This window comes from Phlebotomus papatasi, chromosome 5, assembly GCF_024763615.1.
Source record: "Phlebotomus papatasi isolate M1 chromosome 5, Ppap_2.1, whole genome shotgun sequence".
In the NCBI taxonomy this organism is placed as follows: Eukaryota; Metazoa; Arthropoda; class Insecta; order Diptera; family Psychodidae; genus Phlebotomus; species Phlebotomus papatasi.
In genome coordinates, this window is record NC_077226.1 from 3,874,875 (window position 1) to 3,899,116 (window position 24,242).

The 24,242-nt window shown below is 36.3% G+C and overlaps 1 protein-coding gene and 1 long non-coding RNA gene across 3 annotated transcripts in view; one reads left to right on the forward strand and one right to left on the reverse strand.

The window, feature by feature from the left end:
* The first annotated feature begins 9,379 nt into the window (after nt 1–9,379).
* Nucleotides 9,380–24,242, forward strand: part of LOC129808816 (uncharacterized) — a 30,704-nt gene continuing 15,841 nt past the window's right edge. Inside the window, exons 1-4 of one of the 2 annotated variants that reach the window (XM_055858717.1) lie at nt 9,380–9,859; nt 17,944–18,818; nt 18,989–19,084; nt 19,243–19,413. In XM_055858717.1, coding sequence (XP_055714692.1) covers nt 9,844–9,859; nt 17,944–18,818; nt 18,989–19,084; nt 19,243–19,413 — 1,158 coding nt within the window. In that variant the 5' untranslated portion in view covers nt 9,380–9,843. The remainder of the gene's footprint in view (nt 9,860–17,943; nt 18,819–18,988; nt 19,085–19,242; nt 19,414–24,242) is intronic. The other variant, XM_055858718.1, reaches the window with a different exon arrangement.
* On the reverse strand, nt 20,236–20,947 carry LOC129808821 (uncharacterized). Its single transcript, XR_008752465.1, has 2 exons — nt 20,763–20,947; nt 20,236–20,359 (listed from the first exon to the last, which is right to left on the reverse strand). It is a non-coding gene; the product is annotated as an uncharacterized LOC129808821 (long non-coding RNA).

The following is a 24,242-nucleotide window of genomic DNA, read 5'->3' on the forward strand; positions in this document are numbered from 1 at the left end:
TGAAATATTTCATTCCGGAATGCCCTGGGAAAGGTTTTCCGGAAAGAAACGCAACTTAGTACAATTAGTCATTGCATTTTTGATGCTCATGCGAATAGAAAATAAATAAATAAATAACATGGAAATATTCCATTCCGGAATGCCCTCGGAAAGGTTTTCCGGGAAAAACGCACCTTATAAATTAGTCATTGAATTTTTGAGAGAATTCCGGAACACTTTAATTTGCCGATTGGTCGATTGAAAGGCCAAAAGGGTGGCTCATGCGGAGAGAAATTCAGAAAAACATTGAAATATTTCATTCCGGAATGCCCTGGGAAAGGTTTTCCGGAAAGAAACGCAACTTAGTACAATTAGTCATTGCATTTTTGATGCTCATGCGAATAGAAAATAAATAAATAAATAACATGGAAATATTCCATTCCGGAATGCCCTCGGAAAGGTTTTCCGGGAAAAACGCACCTTATAAATTAGTCATTGAATTTTTGAGAGAATTCCGGAACACTTTAATTTGCCGATTGGTCGATTGAAAGGCCAAAAGGGTGGCTCATGCGAAGAGAAATTCAGAAAAACATTGAAATATTTCATTCCGGAATGCCCTGGGAAAGGTTTTCCGGAAAGAAACGCAACTTAGTACAATTAGTCATTGCATTTTTGATGCTCATGCGAATAGAAAATAAATAAATAAATAACATGGAAATATTCCATTCCGGAATGCCCTCGGAAAGGTTTTCCGGGAAAAACGCACCTTATAAATTAGTCATTGAATTTTTGAGAGAATTCCGGAACACTTTAATTTGCCGATTGGTCGATTGAAAGGCCAAAAGGGTGGCTCATGCGAAGAGAAATTCAGAAAAACATTGAAATATTTCATTCCGGAATGTCCTGGGAAAGGTTTTCCGGAAAGAAATGCAACTTAGTACAATTAGTCATTGCATTTTTGATGCTCATGCGAATAGAAAATAAATAAATAAATAAATAACATGGAAATATTCCATTCCGGAATGCCTTCTAAAATGTTTTCCGGGGAAAATGCACCTTATAAATTAGTAATTGAATTTTTGAGAGAATTCCGGAACACTTTAATTTGCCGATTGCTCGATTGAAAGGCCAAAAGGGTGGCTCATGCGAAGAGAAATTCAAAAAACACCGAAATATTTCATTCCGGAATGCCCTGGGAAAAGGTTTTCCGGAAAGAAACGCAACTTAGTACAATTAGTCATTGAATTTTTGATGCTCATGCGAATAGAAAATAAATAAATAAATAAATAACATGGAAATATTCCATTCCGGAATGCCTTCGGAAATGTTTTCCGGGGAAAATGCACCTTATAAATTAATAATTGAATTTTTGAGAGTATTCCGGAACACTTTAATTTACCGATTGGTCGATTGGAAGGCCAAAAGGGTGGCTCATGCGAAGAGAAATTCAAAAAAACACCGAAATATTTCATTCCGGAATGCCCTCGGAAAGGTTTTCCGGAAAGAAACGCAACTTAGTACAATTAGTCATTGAATTTTTGATGCTCATGCGAATAGAAAATAAATAAATAAATAAATAACATGGAAATATTCCATTCCGGAATGCCTTCGGAAATGTTTTCCGGGGAAAATGCACCTTATAAATTAATAATTGAATTTTTGAGAGTATTCCGGAACACTTTAATTTACCGATTGGTCGATTGGAAGGCCAAAAGGGTGGCTCATGCGAAGAGAAATTCAAAAAAACACCGAAATATTTCATTCCGGAATGCCCTCGGAAAGGTTTTCCGGAAAGAAACGCAACTTAGTACAATTAGTCATTGAATTTTTGATGCTCATGCGAATAGAAAATAAATAAATAAATAAATAACATGGAAATATTCCATTCCGGAATGCCTTCGGAAATGTTTTCCGGGGAAAATGCACCTTATAAATTAATAATTGAATTTTTGAGAGTATTCCGGAACACTTTAATTTACCGATTGGTCGATTGGAAGGCCAAAAGGGTGGCTCATGCGAAGAGAAATTCAAAAAAACACCGAAATATTTCATTCCGGAATGCCCTCGGAAAGGTTTTCCGGAAAGAAACGCAACTTAGTACAATTAGTCATAGGATTTTTGATGCTCATGCGAATAGAAAATAAATAAATAAATAAATAACATGGAAATATTCCATTCCGGAATGCCTTCGGAAATGTTTTCCGGGAAAAAATGCAACTTAGAAATTAGTCATTGAATTTTTGAGAGAATTCCGGAACACTTTAATTCGCCGATTGCTCGATTGAAAGGCCAAAAGGGTGGCTCATGCGAAGAGAAATTCAAAAAACACCGAAATATTTCATTCCGGAATGCCCTGGGAAAGGTTTTCCGGAAAGAAACGCAACTTAGTACAATTAGTCATTGGATTTTTGATGCTCATGCGAATAGAAAATAAATAAATAAATAAATAACATGGAAATATTCCATTCCGGAATGCATTCGGAAATGTTTTCCGGGAAAAACGCACCTTAGAAATTAGTAATTGAATTTTTGAGAGAATTCCGGAACACTTTAATTAGCCGATTGGTCGATTGGAAGGCCAAAAGGGTGGCTCATGCGAAGAGAAATTTAAAAAAAAACATTGAAATATTTCATTCCGGAATGCCTTCGGAGAGGCTTCGGAATTTAATTTCTAAGGTTTCCGGATATAAACTGCTATTAATGAACTTCGACAGCTCTTACTATTCTTTAAATTCCTTTTCTAAATTATTAATATTCTTTACATTTTTTTAATAATGGGATCTAGTGAAAAATATATGTTTTGAATCAGCCTTTCGAATTATTAAAACCACTTCTGAAATGTTATTGATGGAATATTTAATTCAATCTAAAAACACTAATCCTTTCAATATTATTATATTATTATTATTCGGTTTCAAATTTGGTTTCAAAAATTTTTTTTTGATCACTATAGTAGATTTTACAAGTTTTTTCGTATATTATTTGCTCAAATACACCTCAAATAAAATTTTCGGAATTTTCCGGAAGAAAAAAAACTATCTCGAGTGAAATAGCTTTTTGCCATTTTGGGCATTATATTGCAGTTGATTTTTAATGAAAGTATCATCAAATTGTGATACAAAATGTTAATTTTAAAAATGATTTTTGTTAAATATTTAATATTTTATCTCAATATTATTTAAATTTTAGAAGAATACCTCAAAATATGTCCCTGGAACGCATAAAATAATTTTTTTTTAATAGAACTTCGCAATATTATACAAGAATCGTATACAGGGCCGGATTTAGAATTGTGGAGGCCCAATTCCCATTAGTGGGGGCCCCAAAACTTTTACGTTTTTCAACAGAGCCATTGCTTTAAAATTTTATACAATATAATACTTTCCATTCTACAGGTAAATTTAACCCTCTAACGTCCAATTTTTAAATATGCAAAAAAACAGAAGTATCATAATATTTTCTAGGCTCATTAGGGTCCAATAAACTCAAAAAATACCATCCATTTTTTATTACATCTTTTAGTTTAGGCGCTAGGTGCGAAAATATAACAATTTTTTGAAACCCTTTTCGCTTCTCAAATTTACATTTAATTTTTTCAATTTTTTTTTTAAATTAAAATTTATAAAGTAGAACGACATATCTTTGAGTAAAAAATAAATTTATTTTAGTCAGATTAGGGTAAATTAAGCTAATTCAAAATCTGCTCCAAATGGAAATTTTTCGCTACTTCAAATGGAAACGTCATTGTTTTCATGATAAATACAGTACTGAATTATATCTTCTATACCACAGTTTCATTATGTAGTTAATTTTACTCCAAATAAAGCGAAAATCCATTCATATTCACAAATTTTAATTTGCTAATTTCTCAGAAAAATTAAAAGTGTACCTTTTCACCATTGAATTTTTCATCGATCGACCATGTTTTCCAATGAAAAACGCAATAAGGTGACTGTTGTTTATTCGTTTTGTTTAACATTTATGTCATATTTCTGGCTAATTTTAGTTAAATTAAGTGCTAATCTTTATTGTTAATGGTACGTGAAGTTTTCTAATGAAATAATTACCTATTTCGTAAACAAAAAGGGTTTTTCTGAAGTGTCTGCAAATGCTTCAATAGCAAACCCCGGGAAATACGATTTTTTTTGGAGAGATTTTCTTATTGTTTTAGTTGGGAAAGGAGAAAAGACCAGGAATAAGAACAAATCCTTTCGTCCCGGTTTCACTGTTTGTCTCCAATTAGAACATTCCCTTGTCTCCATTTGGATTAATATGTTTCCAATAGAAGCATTTTACGCTCGCGTATTTTTTTTGTATTTAAGAAGTTTTCAAATTATTTTTAAAGAATTTTCACTAAACAGTTACGTTCTAGAAGAGTCGAGGAGCATATTTATGTAATTCTCTTCAGAAAAAAATGAACTTAATGTCTTGAATCTTCTGTCAAAGTCAAAGCGTCTGGAAATGGTTTTGAATTAGGACATTTACCCTACATTAAATCGGTATTTTTCTTAAAATGCGATTTTTTACACAAAAAAAATGTCCTACTTTTTCTTTGACCTGTCACACAAAACTGGGGATAACAACTAAACGAAGAGTCAAAATAAATTTGAACTTTCAGTAAGACTATTACCAAGGATACTATAACACTTTTAAGTAAATAAAATCTTTATTGTCGCTCTAAATATTATTTTTGTGATACTACCCTGGAGTGACTCTTAGGGCCCATTTATAGCTGTAAAACACCGTCGCAATACACCGAAGTAATACCGAGAAAACTATATAGGGGAAGTGCTTATAATTTTGGACAGTCTGCTTATAAGCATCGAAGTTCCAAGTTTGAAGTGCGATATTTTCTATACTAATTGACATTTCTTGTTACTCTCTTTTCAGAAGGGTTGTTTAGAAACTTAGCAAGCTATTTATCGTCTTATTTTTTTTAAAATTAGTTTTAATACGTTTAAAAATGAATTGATATGTAGAGGTGACTTTGGCTCTTATTTTGGACAACTTGTTTATTAATTTGGCCAACTTGGCTGTAAATTTGGACAGCTAACCCGCCTCAATAGGATGCCCATTGTTCTTCATTTGATGAACCAATCTTACCAAGTCCTCTTCCTGTTCATGTAAGGGAAACGTAGAATGTCACAGAAGCCCGGAAACTTTCTATATCATTCATTAATGTGAGTTGACTTCGATACTCCAAGTACGTGCGGATTCGCTCATTCCCTGACCTTTCCGGGAGCCTTTCAGGGCATTTCTCGCTACATCTCTTTCGTAGAGATGATGTTCCTTTGTTTCTCCAGGCATTTGTCCAACCTAGTCATCACAAAAGCTAAAACTTCACGAAATTTCGTGAGAAAAACACCTGTCCAAAATAAGAATCATCACCTCACTGGTGAATGTCTTAAAAAATTTCCCATTTTTCACACGAAAAATCTAATTCACAAAGGCAAATCTCACTTCAGGTCAAATGTACAAATCATCAGTAACGTGAATCAACACAATTTTCAATGAATATTCAATAATATCACTCAAAAACAGCGAACAAACTTTGTTAGTACTTCACCAAAACTAAATAAGACTGAAGTAAGCCACGAAGTTCTGTCATATTTCTCGTAAGCAATTGCTCACACTGAATTTTCAACAAAGCAATTTCAACTCAAATCATATTCAAAATTTAACGTATTTAGTGTCTAAATCTTCCAAAAAGAACAAATATTTAGATAGAATTCATTTTGCATCAAATATTGGAATAAAAATCCATCATTTTAATCAATTTATTTTACCCTCAAAGTGTCCAAATTTAGAAACTGTCCAAAATTATGAGCACTTACCCTAAGTCAAACTGATCTCTTTTAAGCTCAATTGTCTTCAGACTCCGCAAAGCACATACACATCCTTTTACGGTCATTCTCTTATCTTGAAGATCTTTGTTGACTGCATTAACTCGATTAAGAATATCGAACCAGAAAACTATGAAGAAGCATACCTCGAGAGTCCTCAATTTACTTAAAATTCCAGAGGCTTCGGAATGGACTATTGGCTTTTCCTCCTTAATGCAAGTAAAAAAATCCAAGGTCTCAAAGATCTCAAGGTATCCGTTTTCATTCTTAAACTCGTCTAAATTATTTCGCGCCTAATATTGGAATGTTAACGAATTCATTATGTGCGCAGATTAATTTGTGGAGGCCTCAATATGAAAAAAAAAACAAAATGTTGTAAAAGGAATATTTCAAATAAATAAATGACTCTGTGAGGACTCCGTAGGAGGACAGAAAACGCAAAGTAGTAGAAAAAGGGACAGATAATCCTAACCGGCTTATGTAGGTGAGATTCTTAACGTGAGCTAACTCGGAGTGCATGCAAATTCGATTTAGAGCTGAAGTTGGGAGACGCCATTCAGTTATCTTGAATCAAATTCGTGAAATTATACAAATTTTGTATTTAAACCAAAATATCAAAGATTTGGATGGAGTGACAGAAAAGTGATATATGGGTGAAATGTAGACCAGAATGTACTCTATAATTTTCCCATAGAACGTGATCTCATCGATTACTCAGAAGCCAAGATAATCGAGGTTGTTTGTTTCTCAACTCGTTGTTTCGACCAGAGCGCCCCAAGTGTTCATTTGATGAACTTCAACTATATTAAAGAATTGTTGTCTTTTGTGGGACTTTCCATTTAAAACCATATTTTAAGTGTCTTGGTGGAGTAGAGGCAGTCAAATTGGCATCTGAGTGATTTCAAAGCGCGTTATTATGAGAAAAATCAATTTTTTCACACTTAAACGACAAAATCGGACAAAACGCATTATCTGATCGAAAAATGATGTATGGACGAAATATAGAGACAAATGTTCTCTACAATTATGTCGAAGTAATCATCAAAATTGTCTCAGTGGTAGTCGAGATAATTGAGGTTGTGATATTGAAATTGGTTTTTCGACTGTAGCGCCCCTGGTGTTGGTCCCACGAAGTTAAAATGTTCCAGAAACTTGTAGAATTTGGTGAGATCTTTCATTTAAGCCCTCATTCATCAAAATGACGCTGTGGTGACTTTTTGAACTTCCATCTGAAAGTGCTCATCGAGGCGAAACCAAAAAGGTAAAATTTAGGTCGCTATGTTAATTAGAACCGGAGATAGAGGCCGGTCAATGTTCGAACTTTGACCCCTTATGGCTGGGGTCAGGGGTTATGGATCGACTTAAGTATTTTTTTGTTTGGTAGGTATAATCAACGACTACAACATACTAAAATTTGAGCCTGATGCACAATGGAATTTTTGAGCTATTTAACTTTTAAGATTTAAAAATTTTCTTTTTAATAATAGCGCCCCTAGCGGTGGTTTTATGAACTTGCGATGTTAGAAGGGGAAGTGGCATTTCACAAGACCTTTCCAAAACGCCCTCACTTTTTAAATACTGATAATTAGAACCGGAGTTATCGAGTAGCTTGTAAAAAAAATAAAATATCCTCTTTGTTACTTTTTGCCCCAGTCTCCTCTACTCTCTAAGTTCTAACTTTCCAGTTGACACTGATCCTCCATTTATTTGTCGATGTTTTTTTTTGTGGAAATTCGCTATGAGAATTCCACGCCATTTTTAATCAATTTTATGAATTATTTTGAAGAAAAATATATTTAAAAAAAAATCCACTGGAAAAGTCGTGGAATTCCGTAATATTAAACCACGGAAGCCTCTAAGGCCGTTGCATGGAAATTTCCACGGAGAATTTCGTGGAAATAAAGAGGATTTTTCCGAATTTTTAAAGGACTGACTGCCGATTCTCTCGCTAATAATCCATAGGAAAAGCCATGGAAATATTCGTCAGAGAAAAGTCCATGGAAACTCGAGGATATTTCTTATTAGACGGTCCTATACAGACCTTGTCCGATTTTGATGAAAGCTGAGAAAATTGCCCAGAAGGCAGCAAAAGGCCAAATGAGGTTTTCCTTTGGGAAAATGACTGGAAAATTGATAGAAAATTGAAAGAAATTGAGAGTTTCTTTCTTTTGTTCAAAAATTCACCAAAAATCGAATTTAAATCCGATTTTGATGATTTTTGGCTTTTTGAAAAGCTAGGAAAATTCCCCAGAAGACAGAAAAAGGCCAAGCGATGTTTTCCATTGGGAAAATGACTGGAAAATTGATAGAAAATTTAAAGAAAGTGACAGAGCTTTTAGGAAGTTTTTTTTTCCTTTTTGCTCAAAAATTCACCAAAAATCCAATTTCAAACCGATTTTGATACTCTCGACGGTTTTAGACACCTGAGGAAATTCTCCATCAACTGTCTTAAAAAGAAAAACTAGTTTTCTTAGGAAAAATTACTGAAAAGCTCCGTTAAAATTTCCCTTTGAATATTTATCCAAAGAACCTTCTGCAAGGTTTTGGTTAAAAATTCGCTAAAAATCCAATTTCAAACCGATTTTAATGATCTCAACGGTTTTAGACACTTGAGGAAATTCTCCATGAACTGTCTTACAAAGAAAAGTGTGTTTCCTTAGAAGAAATTACTGATAAGCTTCTTTAAATTTTACCTTTGAATATTTATCAAAAGAACCTTCTGCAAGGCTTTGATCAAAAATTCACCAAAAAATCCAATTTCAAACCGATTTTGATTATCTCAACGGTTTTAGACAGCTGAGGAAATGCTCCATCAACTGTCATAAAAAGGAAAACTAGTTTTCTTAGGAAAAATTACTGAAAAGCTCCTTTAAAATTTCCCTTTGAATATTTATCAAAAGAACCTTCTGCAAGCTTTCGGTTAGGAATCTACTAAAAATCCAATTTCAGTCCGATTTTGATGATCTCAACGGTTTTAGACATCTGAGGAAATTCTCCATCAACTGTCTTAAAAAGAAAAGTGTGTTTCCTCAGAAGAAGTTACTGAAAAGCTCCTTTAAAATTTCCCTTTGAATATTTATCAAAAGAATCTTCTGCAAGGCTTTCCTTTGAAAATTACCAAAAATCCAATATCAAACCGATTTTGATGATCTCGACGGTTTTAGACAGCTGGCAAAATTCTCCATGAAGTGTCTTACAAAGAAAAGTGTGTTTCCTTAGAAGAAGTTACTGAAAAGCTCCTTTAAAATTTCCCTTTGAATATTTATCAAAAGAACCTTCTGCAAGGCTTTGATCAAAAATTCACCAAAAAAAAATCCAATTTCAAACCGATTTTAATAACCTTCAAGGTTTTACAAAGTTCATAAAATTCTCTATAGATTTTCTGTGGAAATATTCGTGCGAGAAAAGTCCCTGAAAACTCACGGACATTTCTTATTAGTCCATGGACACTAGGAAGAAATTTAATGGAAAATCCACGGACATGGCAGAAAAGTCTGCTGAAAATCCAATGGAATCTCCACGGCCTTTGGCTATAGGGGATCGACATTTGTGAAATTGTCATTTGAAATGTCAGTTGATGTGGTGTTGATGTGTCATTTTGCTCTTTCTACGAGACATATAAGACATTGTGTTGTGCTGCTTGTGTGTGTTTTTTTTTTGACTCTGGACAGTGTTCAAGTAGAAAAAAAGGGAAAAGAATAGAAGAGCGAGAAAGGACAACATCTTCTTGTGATTTTTCTAACAATAATTCTAATTTAATATATTTATATTCTTTTGAATTTTTCTCACTGTCTAATTTTGCCCTCAAAATAATTTTCTTTATGGTTTTTGCGGAAGAAATAATTTGTCCGTGGGCACTTTGGGTGATTTTTGGGGTAAAAAGTGGAAGAATTGTGTCCAGTTTTGTGCCCCAGATGGCATCATGGGTGCATGAGTGACCCGCGTGAGTGATTTTTGTGAGAGACACTGAGCAGGTGTGTGTGCTTCACTGGGACAGTCACCAGGGGGCTCTGGTGGTCAAATGCGAAAACTCAGCGGTGAGAATTTTATTTTTTTCTGTTTTTGTTTTTTTTTCCTTTTCAACAGGGGGCGCTGTCTCGATTCTCGAAGGGTCCGTGATACTTTTTTTTTCTTTTTAATTTTGTTAATTTTGTAGTTGTCTATGCCCCAAAATCAAAATTGCACATCTCTTTCTGCCAAATGACTCTCTGCATTGTGTCTCTCTCAGTCTGTTTTTACTTTTTTTATTTTAGCACAAATCCAATCTAAATTGAAATTTGTTGTGATGCTCAAAGGAAGAAGAAGAAGAGTGGTGACAGAGTGAGACAGACATATGCAAAATATGTTTTGGCTAATGGTTCCGCGGTACAGCTTTTAGAATTTAGATTATAAAAGGGAAATTTGTCATGAAATCAAAATTCGAATACCTCTTTCTTTTTCAAATGCTTTGCACTATGTCCATCTCATTCTTTCGCAAAGTCTAAATTCGATTGAGCTAACCCGGCTAACACAGTGTTAACAACTAGCTGCTAGTTGTTAACAGAAATAGTAACAGAGTTGTTAACACTTGGAAGGAGCCTAGTGGCAGCCGCTGCCAATTTAGTTTTCAATTTAATTTTTTATAGTGAAGAATATATCATTTGGCCTGGAGACCTGATTGAATGCGTGCAGAACTTAATAATAATAATAATAATAATAATATTTATTAATCACAAAAATAGGGTCATCCCTCTTACAATTGTGATAAGATAAATTAAAAAAATTCAAAAGAAAAAAAAATAAAGAGTTTCTAGGAATCAGCCTGAAAATAACCACGAATGGCAGCCGCAGAAACACGGCTTTCACACGGAAGTGAATTAAATAAAATAACACCCGTCACAAAAAAAGACCGATAGAGGCAGTCCCCATGAACCTTCGGCACTAAGAGTCCTCGAACCCTGGTCGAACCCCCCCTAACCAGAAGACTCGATAGGTACACAGGGCACCCAGAAATCAGCAGATGAAACAGGAATAACACAGCTCTCATTCTTAGCAGTGAAGGCAAATCACAGCCAATAAATTGATTTCTGTAGGGAGAGATATGATCTCGGCGACTCAACCCGCAAATGTACCTAACACAACCATTAAAAGAAACTGTTAAGCGACGGATTGTGTCACTATCCGCGGCAAAAAAAAGCTCTGCACCATAATTAAAGAAAGGAAGAAGAAGCGCTCGCGCGAGAATCAGACGAGTATCATAGGGTGTGATTTCCCGGAAGCGTCGCAGGGTATAGAGAGAATAATTAACCTTACGGCAAATGGATGTAACATGATCAGACCATGAGAGAGTAGAATTGAAAAAGATACCAAGGTTTTTAACCTGATCAACAAAGGGAATAATCTCACCATGAAGGTATAAAGGATAGAAAGCAGGAGAGACTGTTTTTTTGGAGATGATTATGGCCTGGGACTTTTTAGGATTCAGAACCAGCCCATTTGAAGAAGACCAGTGCTCGATATGAGAGAGATTGGAATTCATGAGATCATAAGCAAGTAGAGGATTGGAGGGATCACCCTCAATATAAATTTGTAGGTCATTTGCATAAAGATGAAACGAACAATTTTGCAAGACAGAGGGGAGATCATTAATGAAAAGGGAGAACAGCAGAGGACCAAGAATAGAACCTTAACCAATGCCCTTGCTCAAGATAGAAGGTGGCGCGATATCATCACCAAACTTAACAATTTGTGATCTGCCAGAAAAGTAAGATCGAATGAGGGCAACTGCTGAAGAAGAGAACTGAAACAGAGTGCATAATTTATAGTAAAGGAGATCATGAGGGAGACTGTCGAAGGCCTTAGTGAAATCCAGAAGAACAAGAATAACAAAGCGGCCTTGATCAATGGCTGACGAGATGTCATAATTTACTCTGAGAGAAGGGCAGAAGTAGTACTGTGACCCTTACGGAAACCCGACTGAAAGTCACAGAGTAATCCATTATCATTCAAATGTTGGGAAACTTGTTCATGAAGAAGGAATTCAAATGCTTTCGAGAGAACAGGAAGAAGGCTAATAGGCCTAAAATCAGAAGGTACTTTAGGATTAGATATTTTGGGAATCGGCACTACTAAAGCCCGTTTCCAAGAATCAGGATAGGTTGAGGTGACAATAATGTGATTGAAGAGATCAGTGAGCACTGAAATAATAACCGGGAGTAGAATTTTAATGAAATCAAGGGAGACTCCATCACACCCCATGGCACTTGATCTGACACGGGATATAGCATAGATTACATTATCTTACGAAATGCAGTAGAAGCTAAAACCCTCCCAGGGCGCAGGGGGCAAAGAGGGAAAATTCAAAGGATCAACAGAGGAAGAAGCAAAATATAAACAAAGTTCACTAGCAGAAATAGAAACATTTTCACTAGCAGTCACCGGTGGCCGCAGACCAAGTCTCTTGACATTATTCCAGAGCGTCTTAGGTGGAAGCTTTGGATTCAAAACGTTGTTAAAGTGACGCTTTTTCCTAGATTTAATTCGGTTACGAACTTTATTGTGTAATCTTTTGAAGGAAGCCTTATCAATAAGAGTGCCCGTGCGCTTCCATTTTTTGTAGGCAGAATCTCTACGCTTAATTAGAGAGACTATATTGTCATTAATCCAGGGGGTGGACAGAGGGGGAATAATTGAGCGCTTCTTTGGCACAACTCTATCAAACAGGCCATTCACCAACGAAGAGAAAATTTCTATTAATTTGGAAGCTGACGCCTCATGAAAGATATTATCCCAGCAGACACTCATTGCGGCAGCTCGAGCAACTGACCCATTACAGTTTTTTATATCAGATATAATTTTATATTTATTGGTGGGTTTGGGCAGACGAAGGCTATATGAGGCATACACCAAATCATGGTCAGATATTCCGGGTAAAGGAACCTGACGATACTCAATAATCTTCTGTGCATCACAAGAAGATAGGATAATAAGGTCTAATAATGGGCCCATACGCGTTGGGTTGAATGGCACATGATAGAGGGATCGAGCAGAAAGAGAATTCAAGAATTTCTTGGCTAGAGAAGATTTTGAAATGAGGTTGACATTGAAGTCACCCATGATAACAAAATTATCATAAGAAATTACCAGATCGAGAAGACATTCAATGTCCTCAATATTAGTAACAGGAGGAGGATTATAACAAGAGAAGATATTAATGGCTACGCCACAGGATAGCGCGCGCACACCAATATACTCCAGCTTGCCAAAGACGCCGGAACAGAGCAAAGTTGGATTGAGGCAATCGCGGACATAAGTACCAACACCACCTCCCCTCTTCTGTCCAGCTCTGTCGCATCTGAAGAAACGGAAATGCCGGGCACCAACCGACTCCAAGGAGTCGGAGGAATCCAACCAGGTCTCGGAGACACACAGTACCGAAATCGAGCAACCGAGTAAAAGGGCACGGATTTCATCAACGTGACGCCTAACACTGCGGGCGTTCATATGTGCCAACACACAAGTGAAACGAAGATCAGTTATAAGTTTAGTTTTAGATATAGGAAGGGTGTCTGAATCCACATCGGCAATATCATCAAGCTGACTCCCAGAAACCGAGGAAAGATCATTGTAATTGGCGTTAAGTAAGGAATTAGAAATAAGACTGAAATTCAAAGAATCAGAGAGAGATGACCCACAATACAAGCTGAATTCATCATCATGTCGGACCTCCGAAGACTGAAGAATACTACTGCGAGAATCCAGCAGCGGCAACTGATTCGACGTCCGCACTCCTGTTCAGAAATGTTAAGAAACATATTGATAAAATCATCCTTCTGTCATATTTTCATCTTTCATTTCTTTATCATCTTAACCTTGTTTGGAATATTCAACTTCTTGCACAGCCTTTGCACACTGTTGAGAAGTTAATCCTTGCTAATTGGGTGACCCACATTAGCCCGTGAAAGGACCCAAGCTTCCAGCGATTCCTCGTGTTCTCTTGAAAGCACTGCAGAAGCGCCGATTTGTCTTTCTTCCGGACTGGTTCCCTTCAACTTCCCATACTGTGTTCCGTACCATTCCGTACGGCACATTTTGTATATCCGAGCTGCCTCTCTAATGCTAAATCCATTCCTGGCACCCTCAAGGGCTTTTGCCATTTCATCATCCCGGTATTGAAGGTGTTTATTTTTTTGGTATTTTTGCGATATTTTTGCTACAGAAAAAAGTGATCGATCTTCCGTACATCAGAATTTGAGATTATCGATCACAGAAAAGCCCTTATTACGCTCAACTAACAGTACTTTACCTATGAAATCTTCATATGTAAGCTTCAATCCTTAATTGGCTTCCAATATCTATACCAATTGTATCGATAAGAAGCGCACAAACTGTTCAAATAACTGACAAAACTGACTGTATTTCCTTAAGACAAATGGCAGCAAAGTGAACTTTTTGGAATGACTACCATTGTAATTTTGTGCACACATTTTTAAAAATTACTTTTCTTGTACAAATATATTACCAGAAAAATTGTGATTTTTTTTTTAATTTGACATCGTGAAACATAAAATAATCAAAAAATAGTATAATAATTAAAGTTCATGAAGAAAAATTGTTTTTTTTTTTTTAATAAATCAATTGGAAGAGAAGTCGATATTACAAGCATCGCCTGATCGATATTTAGAGCGTTTTGATATTAGGAGCATCTACCCTAACTTGCAAATACATCTAGTCGGTAAAGAGCCTGATATGGTTTCTTGATGCGTTAGACTAGAGTTCATGAAATAATAGTCATTTCGTAGTTCTAATGAGCTCATAATTCCCTTAAAAAGTGATTTTATTTGTGTAGCTCAGAGGCAAAATGGCACATATCCTATGCTTTAGCCATAGGATATGTGCCATTTTGCCTCTGAGCTCCACATTTGTAGGTGGCGAAAAAGTGCTTACTGACGAAAAAGTACTGACTCTACCCTATGTATCACAATCAAGAATACAGTGCTCGCTCTCTAATCCGGATCGCCGTAATCCGGACGAGTTATCAACAGTTAGATTTAAAATCATTTTGAGGTTATGTATGCACGAGTATTCTGCAATGAAAATGAATTATCCTGTGATGTTTTTGTTTAATAAGTGAAGTATAAGCATAGAATTCTCTAATTATGTCTTTTTAAACTTCTTTAAAACTTTTATTCTAATTCTGGAAAAAAAACCTTGAATTATATTTTCGAAACGTTGAACAAATTCAAAAAATTCATCCGGATTACGAAGTGGACATCTGTCATATTGTCCCCCAATCATCCGGATTACGAAGCGGGCACTGTATTTATCCACATAAAATTACATTAGAGTACAGCAAATAATGTGCTAAGTTTTTGTGCCAGTGGTGTCTCTTCAATTTTGTTTTGTAAAAAGGTATCGAATGTTTCTGTTAGCGTTTTGACCATTGATGGTACATCATGTACATATGTTTCTTTTGACGTTTATTCGGTTGCAACCAAGGGGGAGATATTAGTTGAAAAATCATGTACACCGCTTCCAGCACTTCCTGAATTTATATGGAAAACGTCAAAGACTTCCATACTTCCGGAAGTGCCATAGGTGATTTCCAGCACTTCTGCACTTCTAAGCACTTTCAGGCACTTTCTGGCGTTTGAATTTAAAAGAAACGACTAAAATCTAATGTGAATTTTCTTCAACAGCTGGATTACTATTATTGACTTTATTCGATATCGCAATTGCATTATTAATTTAACTGAAAACAGAATCTCAATTTTAATAATTTCTCTCGGATGGTTGATTTTTATAATAAATCTAGAAAAGTTGTTCATGCGAAATTGTTCTGAAAACGTCAATGATATAATACTGAATTTATTTTTTCATGAAGAACAAATATTTCATAAATAAAATAGTAGTATAAATAAAATATAAATAAATATAGTATATATTTATTTATATTATAAATAAATATATATTTATTTTAAATAAATAAAATAAATAATAGTATTCAAAAGACATAATGAATCAAGAAATGTGCACAGAGACAAACACTGTGTCATCACTTAATTATTATTTTTTGAAATTAAACAAAACTGAAACGTTTATTTTGAAAATCTTCTTACTTTATCCAAAGCTCAGTCTTTAATTTTAGTTATTTTCTGTTTTATTGGATGATTGCATAAGTTCATGGGCTACTTTCACGGGTGTGACCAAAATATATCTTTTAGCTTAATCCTGTAATTTTTGTCAACTTTTGCATGCACTGGAAAGATTATAATGTCTTACATCCCTCTAATGCCATGTATCCATCAAATAAGTCGACATGTCCTTTGGAGGACACTTCTCCAAAATGTGAAACAAAAAGGCGCATTTACAGCATTTAATGTTAGGCGAATTTTGGAAAGGTCCAAGTGATGGACTTCCACGGAAAATAATTTTGGGCGTTTATTTTGATCATATTTTGATCATAAGGTTTCTGCCGTTTACTTGGGGAGACCGGTTGTGAAGTCGGTCGGCAGCCGCATTTTTGAGATTGATGAAGGAAATAAATATTATTATTATTATTATTATTATTATTATTATTATTGTAGTTCTCAGAATAATTAAAAGATTTTCTGGAAAATTTCGAAATAGGGATTTATCCTTCGGAAGATCAACTCAATTTTAAACGACCTGTAGCATTGATGAAGATATTTTGAGTATCCTAATGGAAGAAAATTTATGCATTTATGAAAAGATTGTTAAAATGTTGGAAAACAATAATACGACTGTATTTTGTCATTTTCAAAATGTGGGATACGTTTCCAAGATTGAAACATGAGTTCCAAATTATTATTTTGACTGAAATGCTCAAGGTGAACCGAATGAATCTGGTCATTTTTCTCCTCGTTTCGTTACGACAAATAGTCTTTCTTTTGGATCGATTGGAAACAACTGATGGAAAATTGATCCAATAAAACAGCATACAGTCGAAAAGGTTCTGAAAAAAACAGTCAAGTCTATTGGAAAAACTGATCTTCATCTCACGATGGTGATGTTGGAAATTTAATGAGAAATCGCTTAATTTCGGCTACCTAAACTCGATGATATAATCATAGAAGACAAGAACTGTGAGCATTTTTTTTTAGTTTTGATGAGTCTTTTTTAAGGAAAGTCAGTTTTAGGCCAAAGAAAAAAAGCATAATTTTCGAAGGCAATAACGTGAAATTGTGTGCCTCATAAACGACGTTGTCAAAGTGCCAAAGGAGTTGTAGTGGGAAATTCTTCAACACCTAGAATAATCTTCATTAATTGATCCTTCCGATCAGCATTTCTTCAAATTTCTATCCAATAGTTACAAGGTACAAAAATATATAACCTTCCTAAAAGCTGTCAAAAACCACCTTTCGATCTATCTTCAAGAAAAACGGTTCTTTTCCTTAAAAAATGGAATTAATATATCTTTCGAGGACAATTGTTAGGATCAATTAAGGCTTATATTAATTATATTTATGAAAAAATTTACTAAATTACGTAAATTAATTTACGGAGCTAAACCATCCGAAAGAATCGACTACTACTACACTATTCTAACTGAAAATGTAATTTGAAATTTAAATATTTGTAAAGCATTCAATTAAGTTTCATCCATTGGAACAGAGGCAGTAGTTGAACGATATTTGATTTTTTTAACGATAATTTTGATGAGAAATTTAAGACAATTGCGATAAAAAACAACATTAATTTAACCCTCAGGACAATCTTTAATTGTGTTACATGCTCAAAAACACTTTTTCTACTGTAATTAAATGAAAAACGCAAATATCATTTCATTTTTGAGACTTCCACTTCCGCAGTACTTCCACCTCATTGTACACCACTTCCAAGCTAATATCTCCCCCTTGGTTGCAACGGTTTTTGCACGCCTCTGTCCTAGATCTTACCTCGAAATCGACACGCGCCTCCTCACAATTGCCTTAAATCACTTTTTTTCTGGGGAATCTCTTAACTAAACTACCCCATTTCTGTGTGAAATTGCCCCATTCACTTAATTTTAAGAAGCAATTCAATTCAATTTATTAAAATTCTCAACTCCTAATACATTGGCAGCTAAAATAGTAATAGCAAGTTTGTACTATTTTCCTTTTTTTTTTTGTTGGTGCTACAGTGAATACAGGAGTACAGAGGGCGCCAAAGGTACCAATGGCCAAACGTGTAGCGCCCCCTGCTGTTCCTGACATCTATCGACATTCTGGCAGTTCATTTGGCAGTGTTAGTTTTGTATCATCGTGCGATGATGAGGCAGCACCACCATCACTCCAATCCCGTGATCCTCTAACACACAAGGCAGCTGTTATGTTTCACCAACAGATGGCACTGCAGGAAGATCAGGGAATTGATCTAACACAGAGCCCAGGACGCGATAGTCCGGGTTCATCGAGTGGTAGTGCCGGAAGTGGTAGTCGTCATTCAACAGCATCACTCGATTCGGGTCGTGCATCATCGTATTTGACATCAACATCAACCCGAGGTGCCCTATCATCACCACGATGTTCAGTTAGTTCATGCAGTATCACATCGGTTGATCGTATGACACGGAATGATCATGATATCATTCATGAGTGGTTGGGTGAAATTGAATGTGAAGAGTATAGTCAGTGTTTTGCCCAGGCTGGCTATGATCTACCAACAGTTGCCAGGATGACACCAGAAGATCTAACGGCCATTGGTATTAAGAGTCCACATCATCGTGAACGTATAAAGCATCACATTGATTCACTGCATTTGGCTGATGTTCTGCCAAATTATGTTCCGGGTAGTATTGATGAATGGTTGCATTTGTTGCGTCTGGAGGAATATGTAGCACCATTGTTGGCCCAGGGCTATCAGACTGTACGGGATGTTACACAGTTGACATGGGAAGATCTTGAGGATATTGGTATTGTACGTTTGGGGCATCAAAAGAAGATTTTGCTGGCCATTAAGAGAGTTAGGGATATCATAAGTGGCAAATGGGTAGCACCACCTGGACAATGTACCACGGTAAAGTATATTGCTATTTTATTATTTACTTCTTCTTAATTTAATTTCTTTTTTTTTTTTGTTTTTATTCTTCAAAAAATTTTGCTAACAAAATTACATTGTTCGTTGCATGTTTTATTTTTTTATTTAATTTTTTTAAATTTTAATTTGGCGTGGCGCAATATTTAAAGTCGATGAGAAAGAGCCTACATGAAAATACCAGGGACACCATCTATGCCCATTATACACCAGACAAAATCAATCACGAAGACATCGTTGTTATTCAGGTTTTAAGTTTGCTTCTTTTTATTTTTATTTTTTTTTAAATAATTATTTAGCCTTTTTTTTATCCTTAAAAACTTGTTCTAACTCAATTTTCAAGTGATTATAGATATTTGTATGTTTAATTGGTTGACTTTTTGTTTTTTTTTGGGGATAAATACAGCTGCGTCAGACACGGGGAAAGAGTTTGGAGAGCCTCGAAGATCCAGCAGATCGTATCAATTCGACCCATTTAACATTCAATGCCCCAGAAACATTCTATTGCCATCAGAGTACACTTAATCATCAAATACGTCCCTATTCGAGTGCCATGGTGGCAACATTTGCAAATATGGTGAGTACACAAAAGAAATAGGGTAAAGTGATATAATTTGGAATTAGTGTTACAAGTTGGACATGGCTGTTTTTTCTTGATAAATACAGTACAAAATTTGTTTTTAAGCAAAAGAAACCAAATTATAAAACTAAATCATTAAAAAATATATAAATAAAAATAAAGTACTAAATTTATCAAGACAAAAAGCTCTGTCCAACTTGTACCACTTTACCCTAATTGATAAAAAAAAATAGAAAGGTGTGTCTGTCCATGATAAAAGTGTTCCCAGACGGAACTTTAGAGACTCCTTTATTTGTGTTTCAAGCTCACGGTGACTGTCTCTATCGATCGTTCTCGGTAAAGGATCGTATTTCAATTCAATTCAATTTCAATTCAATTCATTTATTCATCACAAAAAATAGGGTATTTCCCTCTTACAAATTTGTGGCAGATGAAAGATAAAAAAAATGCAAAAAAAATTAAAAAAAAAAAAAATTAGTGAAAGAAAAAAAAAGATTTAGGAAGAATAATAAAAAATGAGTTAAAAAAAAGAAAAGAAAAATTGTTAAGTTTCATAGAGCTACTCAAATGAGTTCAGGAAGTGCTCCCTTATACCCAGCAACGAAAGTTCGCGATTTGTACAGTGTACGGCGTTAGCTAACATGTTAGCTAACGCCTTATGGGAATTTTACATTGGGTGACCCTCAGAGTTAGCTAACTATGTTCGCGATTTGTCACGAGGTGAATATTTTAGGTGGTGAATTTAGGGTGGGGAATTTTGAATTCAACTGCCATTTTGAATTTGAAATCTAATCAACGTCTTTATTGAAACTACAAAAATTGGTTTAATTTATATTTATTTACAATTCTTTTACAAAAGAAATACAATTTCTACATCTTTCCCCAGCTGGAGAGCACCACATAAGCTGTCCAGTCCGTTCCGGCCTGCTCAGCTGGATTATTTCTGTAAAACGATACAAAATAAAACCTCTAATTCAAAGAAAAATCATTTGTAATTACTTTTTCAACTCTACATATACTTATATAAATATAGGGGGCATTTATTTACCCTAAACTGTACTCTGGGGCCCCAAAAAGATTCTTCCGGAAGCGGTACAATATTTGCAAACGTTTTTCACTTCTCACTCTGATGAATTATTATATTTTTTACTCAAACTACAATCATTACATTAATTCGAAGCCTCTCAATATAGTTCCGGACAGAAATATTTTTTGGGAGCCCCAAAATTAGAGACGACGCCACCCCAGCGTCTGTTTTTGTTTGACAATTTTATTTCACTTTATTTCTTGAAAATACTTTGTAAGATACCAATTTTTCACTACTTTAATATATTATTTAGACTTACCTTAATAAATTCCTTGTAAAATCTAGCTGCAGATGCTAATAAAATCGCTGTAAATGCACTTTTTATGCGCACAACACTCGTGCGTCATAAATAATCCGCCATGACTGTTCAAATACGTGACAAACCGCGAACATAGTTAGCTAACTCTGAGGGTCACCCAATGTAAAATTCCCATAAGGCATTAGCTAACGCCGTACACTGTACAAACCGCGAACTTTTGTGGTGAGTTCAGTAGCGTCACAGCAATTTGGTGGCCACCTCTCAGAACTAATAATAGTTTTTATGGTGACCACCAGACTCTGAATAAATTGGGAGGCCGACACCGTCGCGTCTTTTCGAACCGCAAACTCTTTCGTTGCTGGGTAGCAGCAACCGATCGTCTTGTAAGAGGAGGAAGGGAGTTGTACAGGTAGACTCCCCTAACAAAGAGAGTGCGACGGAAGGTCTCACTAACAGATTTCGGCACAATGAGCCCCCTCAACCTGGCCGAACCACCGTCCGTCAAGAGGGCTGCTAGATATTCAGGGCACCGCGACACAAGAAGCCGACAAATGACGTCATTTTCGCCATTGCACGTGTTAAATCTGACGCTCAGGGGGATGATGAGGTCTCCTTAGCGTTTGTTAGAATGATCCTTCCTGTCATACTTCCTGTATTGACTGATACCTTTAATTTTATAATTGCTTCCTCTTCTTTTCCTACCATGTGGAAATCAGCTTTAGTTATACCTATCCCGAAGGTTAGTAACCCAGTTGGTCCCTCGGATTTCAGGCCAATCAGCCTCCTACCCGTACTTTCTAAGGTGCTTGAAGCTCTGCTCCTTGAGCAACTCACGGCTTACCTAAACTCTGAGAGACTACTTGTTGATCTTCAGTCAGGATTTCGTAGTGGTCACAGCACTACTAGTGCTCTACTCAGAGTACAGTATGATATTGCATTATCACTTGACAATCGCAAATTTGTTGTGTTACTACTTCTTGATTTTTCCAAGGCTTTTGATAGCATTCCTCATGATTTACTCTGCTACAAACTTTATAGACTTTTTAATTTCTCATCTTCTGCTGTTCACTTGATCAAATCATATCTTGAGGACCGCTCTCAGAGAGTCAAGATTGGCAATAAACTTTCTGAACCTGCAAATCTACGTAGTGGTGTGGCTCAAGGTTCTTTACTTGGCCCACTTCTATTTTCCCTATTTATAAATGACCTTCCGTCAGTTTTATTTGACTGCTCGTATCACCTCTATGCAGATGATATGCAAATATATACCTCTGGAGACCCTTCCGATGTTCAAGCTGTGTTCTCTCGGGTGAACGACAATTTATTCTGTGTGGGGAATTGGGCTTCATTGAATGGACTGGCTCTAAACCCTAAGAAGTCCCAGGCTATTTTGATATCCAAAAAGCCGTTAGCGGCTCCCCCGGCCCCTCTCACTATCTATGGGCAGCCTATCCCGCTTGTTGAGCGTGCTCGCAATCTGGGTGTTATTTTTAATTCATCGTTCACCTGGTCTGATCACGTGTCTCACATCAACCAGAGGATATATTGCACTCTCCGTACGCTTCGGCGTTTTCGCGAGATTACGCCATTTAATACTCGCTTACTCCTTGTTAGGTCACTCCTCATACCAGTGATAACTTATGGTGCAGAGCTATTCTTTGCAGCCGACTGTGAGACACTAAGACGCTTGACAGTGACCTTCAATAACTGTGTTAGATATGTTTGTGGGCTGCGCGCTCGTGATCATATCTCTAGGCATCGTAATATTTTGGTGGGTTGTGATCTCCCATCACTCCTCCGTCAGAGAGCGGTTTCATTTCTCTTTCGCTTGATTATTTCAGGACGGCCGCGTTACTTGGCCTCAATTCTGATTCCTGGGGCCTCTGCCAGGGTTCGGGGACTCTTGGTGCCGAGAGCTCACTCTAACCAGCTATCGCAAACAATTTTTGTTGACGGAGTTGTCTTGTTCAACTCCCTTCCCTTGCATGCCAGATCCTCACTGGCTGGCATTGCTAGATTCTACCAGATCGAGTAGGGCTAATCTTGGATTTCTGATTTTTTTTTGCCTATTATTTTACTTCTTTGCTTGTAACTTTCTTTTTATTCCTCTAATCAAACTATGTAAGAGGGGCGGACCCTATCAGCTTTGATTAAAATAAATAATAATAATAATAATAATAATAATGAACGTGAGGGCTCGCATTTGCAAGTGTGAAGGTAGGTCACACCCGACAAACACATCCCTATACGAGGAAATGTGGTCACGAGGTTTAAGCCAACAGATATACCTGATACAGTTGTTGAAGGTCACCGAGAGTCTGCGCATCGATTCTGCATCCGCTAAAAAAAACAGCTCGGCCCCATAATTGAAAAAAGGGAGCAAAAGTGCTCTGGCCAAAAGCAGTCGTGTGTCACGGGGTGTGATGTCCCGGTAGCGCCTAAGCGTATAAAGAGAGTAACTGACCTTACGGCAAATAGAAGACACATGATCTGACCAAGAGAGGTTTTTATTGAAGATGACTCCTAAGTTTTTGACCTGCTCACAAAAAGGAATAACTTCACCATGAAGAATCAGAGGATAAGGAGTAATGTGAACAGATTTTTTAGAAATGAGAATAGCCTGCGACTTTTTAGGGTTTAGAAGTAATCCATTGGAGATTGACCAGTGCTCAATTTTTGAGAGATTCTCATTCATTATTTGAAACGCTGAAGAAGGGTCTGAGGGGTCACCCTCAACATAAATTTGGAGGTCATCCGCATAAAGGTGATAAGAACAGCTGCGCAGGACAGAGGGCAAATCATTAATGAAAAGAGAAAAAAGAAGAGACCCAAGGATAGAACCTTGAGCAATGCCATTGCACAAGAAAGCAGGGGGAGACACTTCGTCTCGAAAGTTCACAACTTGAGATCGACCATTAAGATATGAATTGAAAAGGGTGACTGCAGATGAAGATATCCCGAAAAAGTTGAAAAGTTTATAACAGACCAGATCATGCGGAAGGCTATCAAAGGCTTTCGTAAAGTCAAGCAGTACCAATATGACAAAACGTTTTCGGTCAATGGCTGCCGAGATATCATGACTAACTTTTAAGAGAGCTGACACAGTGCTGTGACCCTTTCGGAAGCCCGATTGTAAATCACATAGCATCTTGCCATCCTCCAAATATTGAGTCAACTGCTCATGCAGTAGAAACTCAAAAACCTTTGATAAAACCGGAAGCAAGCTGATTGGCCTGTAATCAGAAGGACATTTAGGGTTAGAAATCTTTGGAATGGGAACAACTAATGCCATCTTCCAAGATGAAGGAAAGGTTGAAGTAGTTATTATGTGGTTAAAAATATCTGTGAGCACTGAAATAATCACCGGGAGTAGAATTTTTATGAAAACAAGGGAAATCCCATCACACCCCATGGCATTCGACCTCACTCGGGAAACAGCATTCACTACGTCATCCTGAGACACGCAGGTAAAGCTGAAAC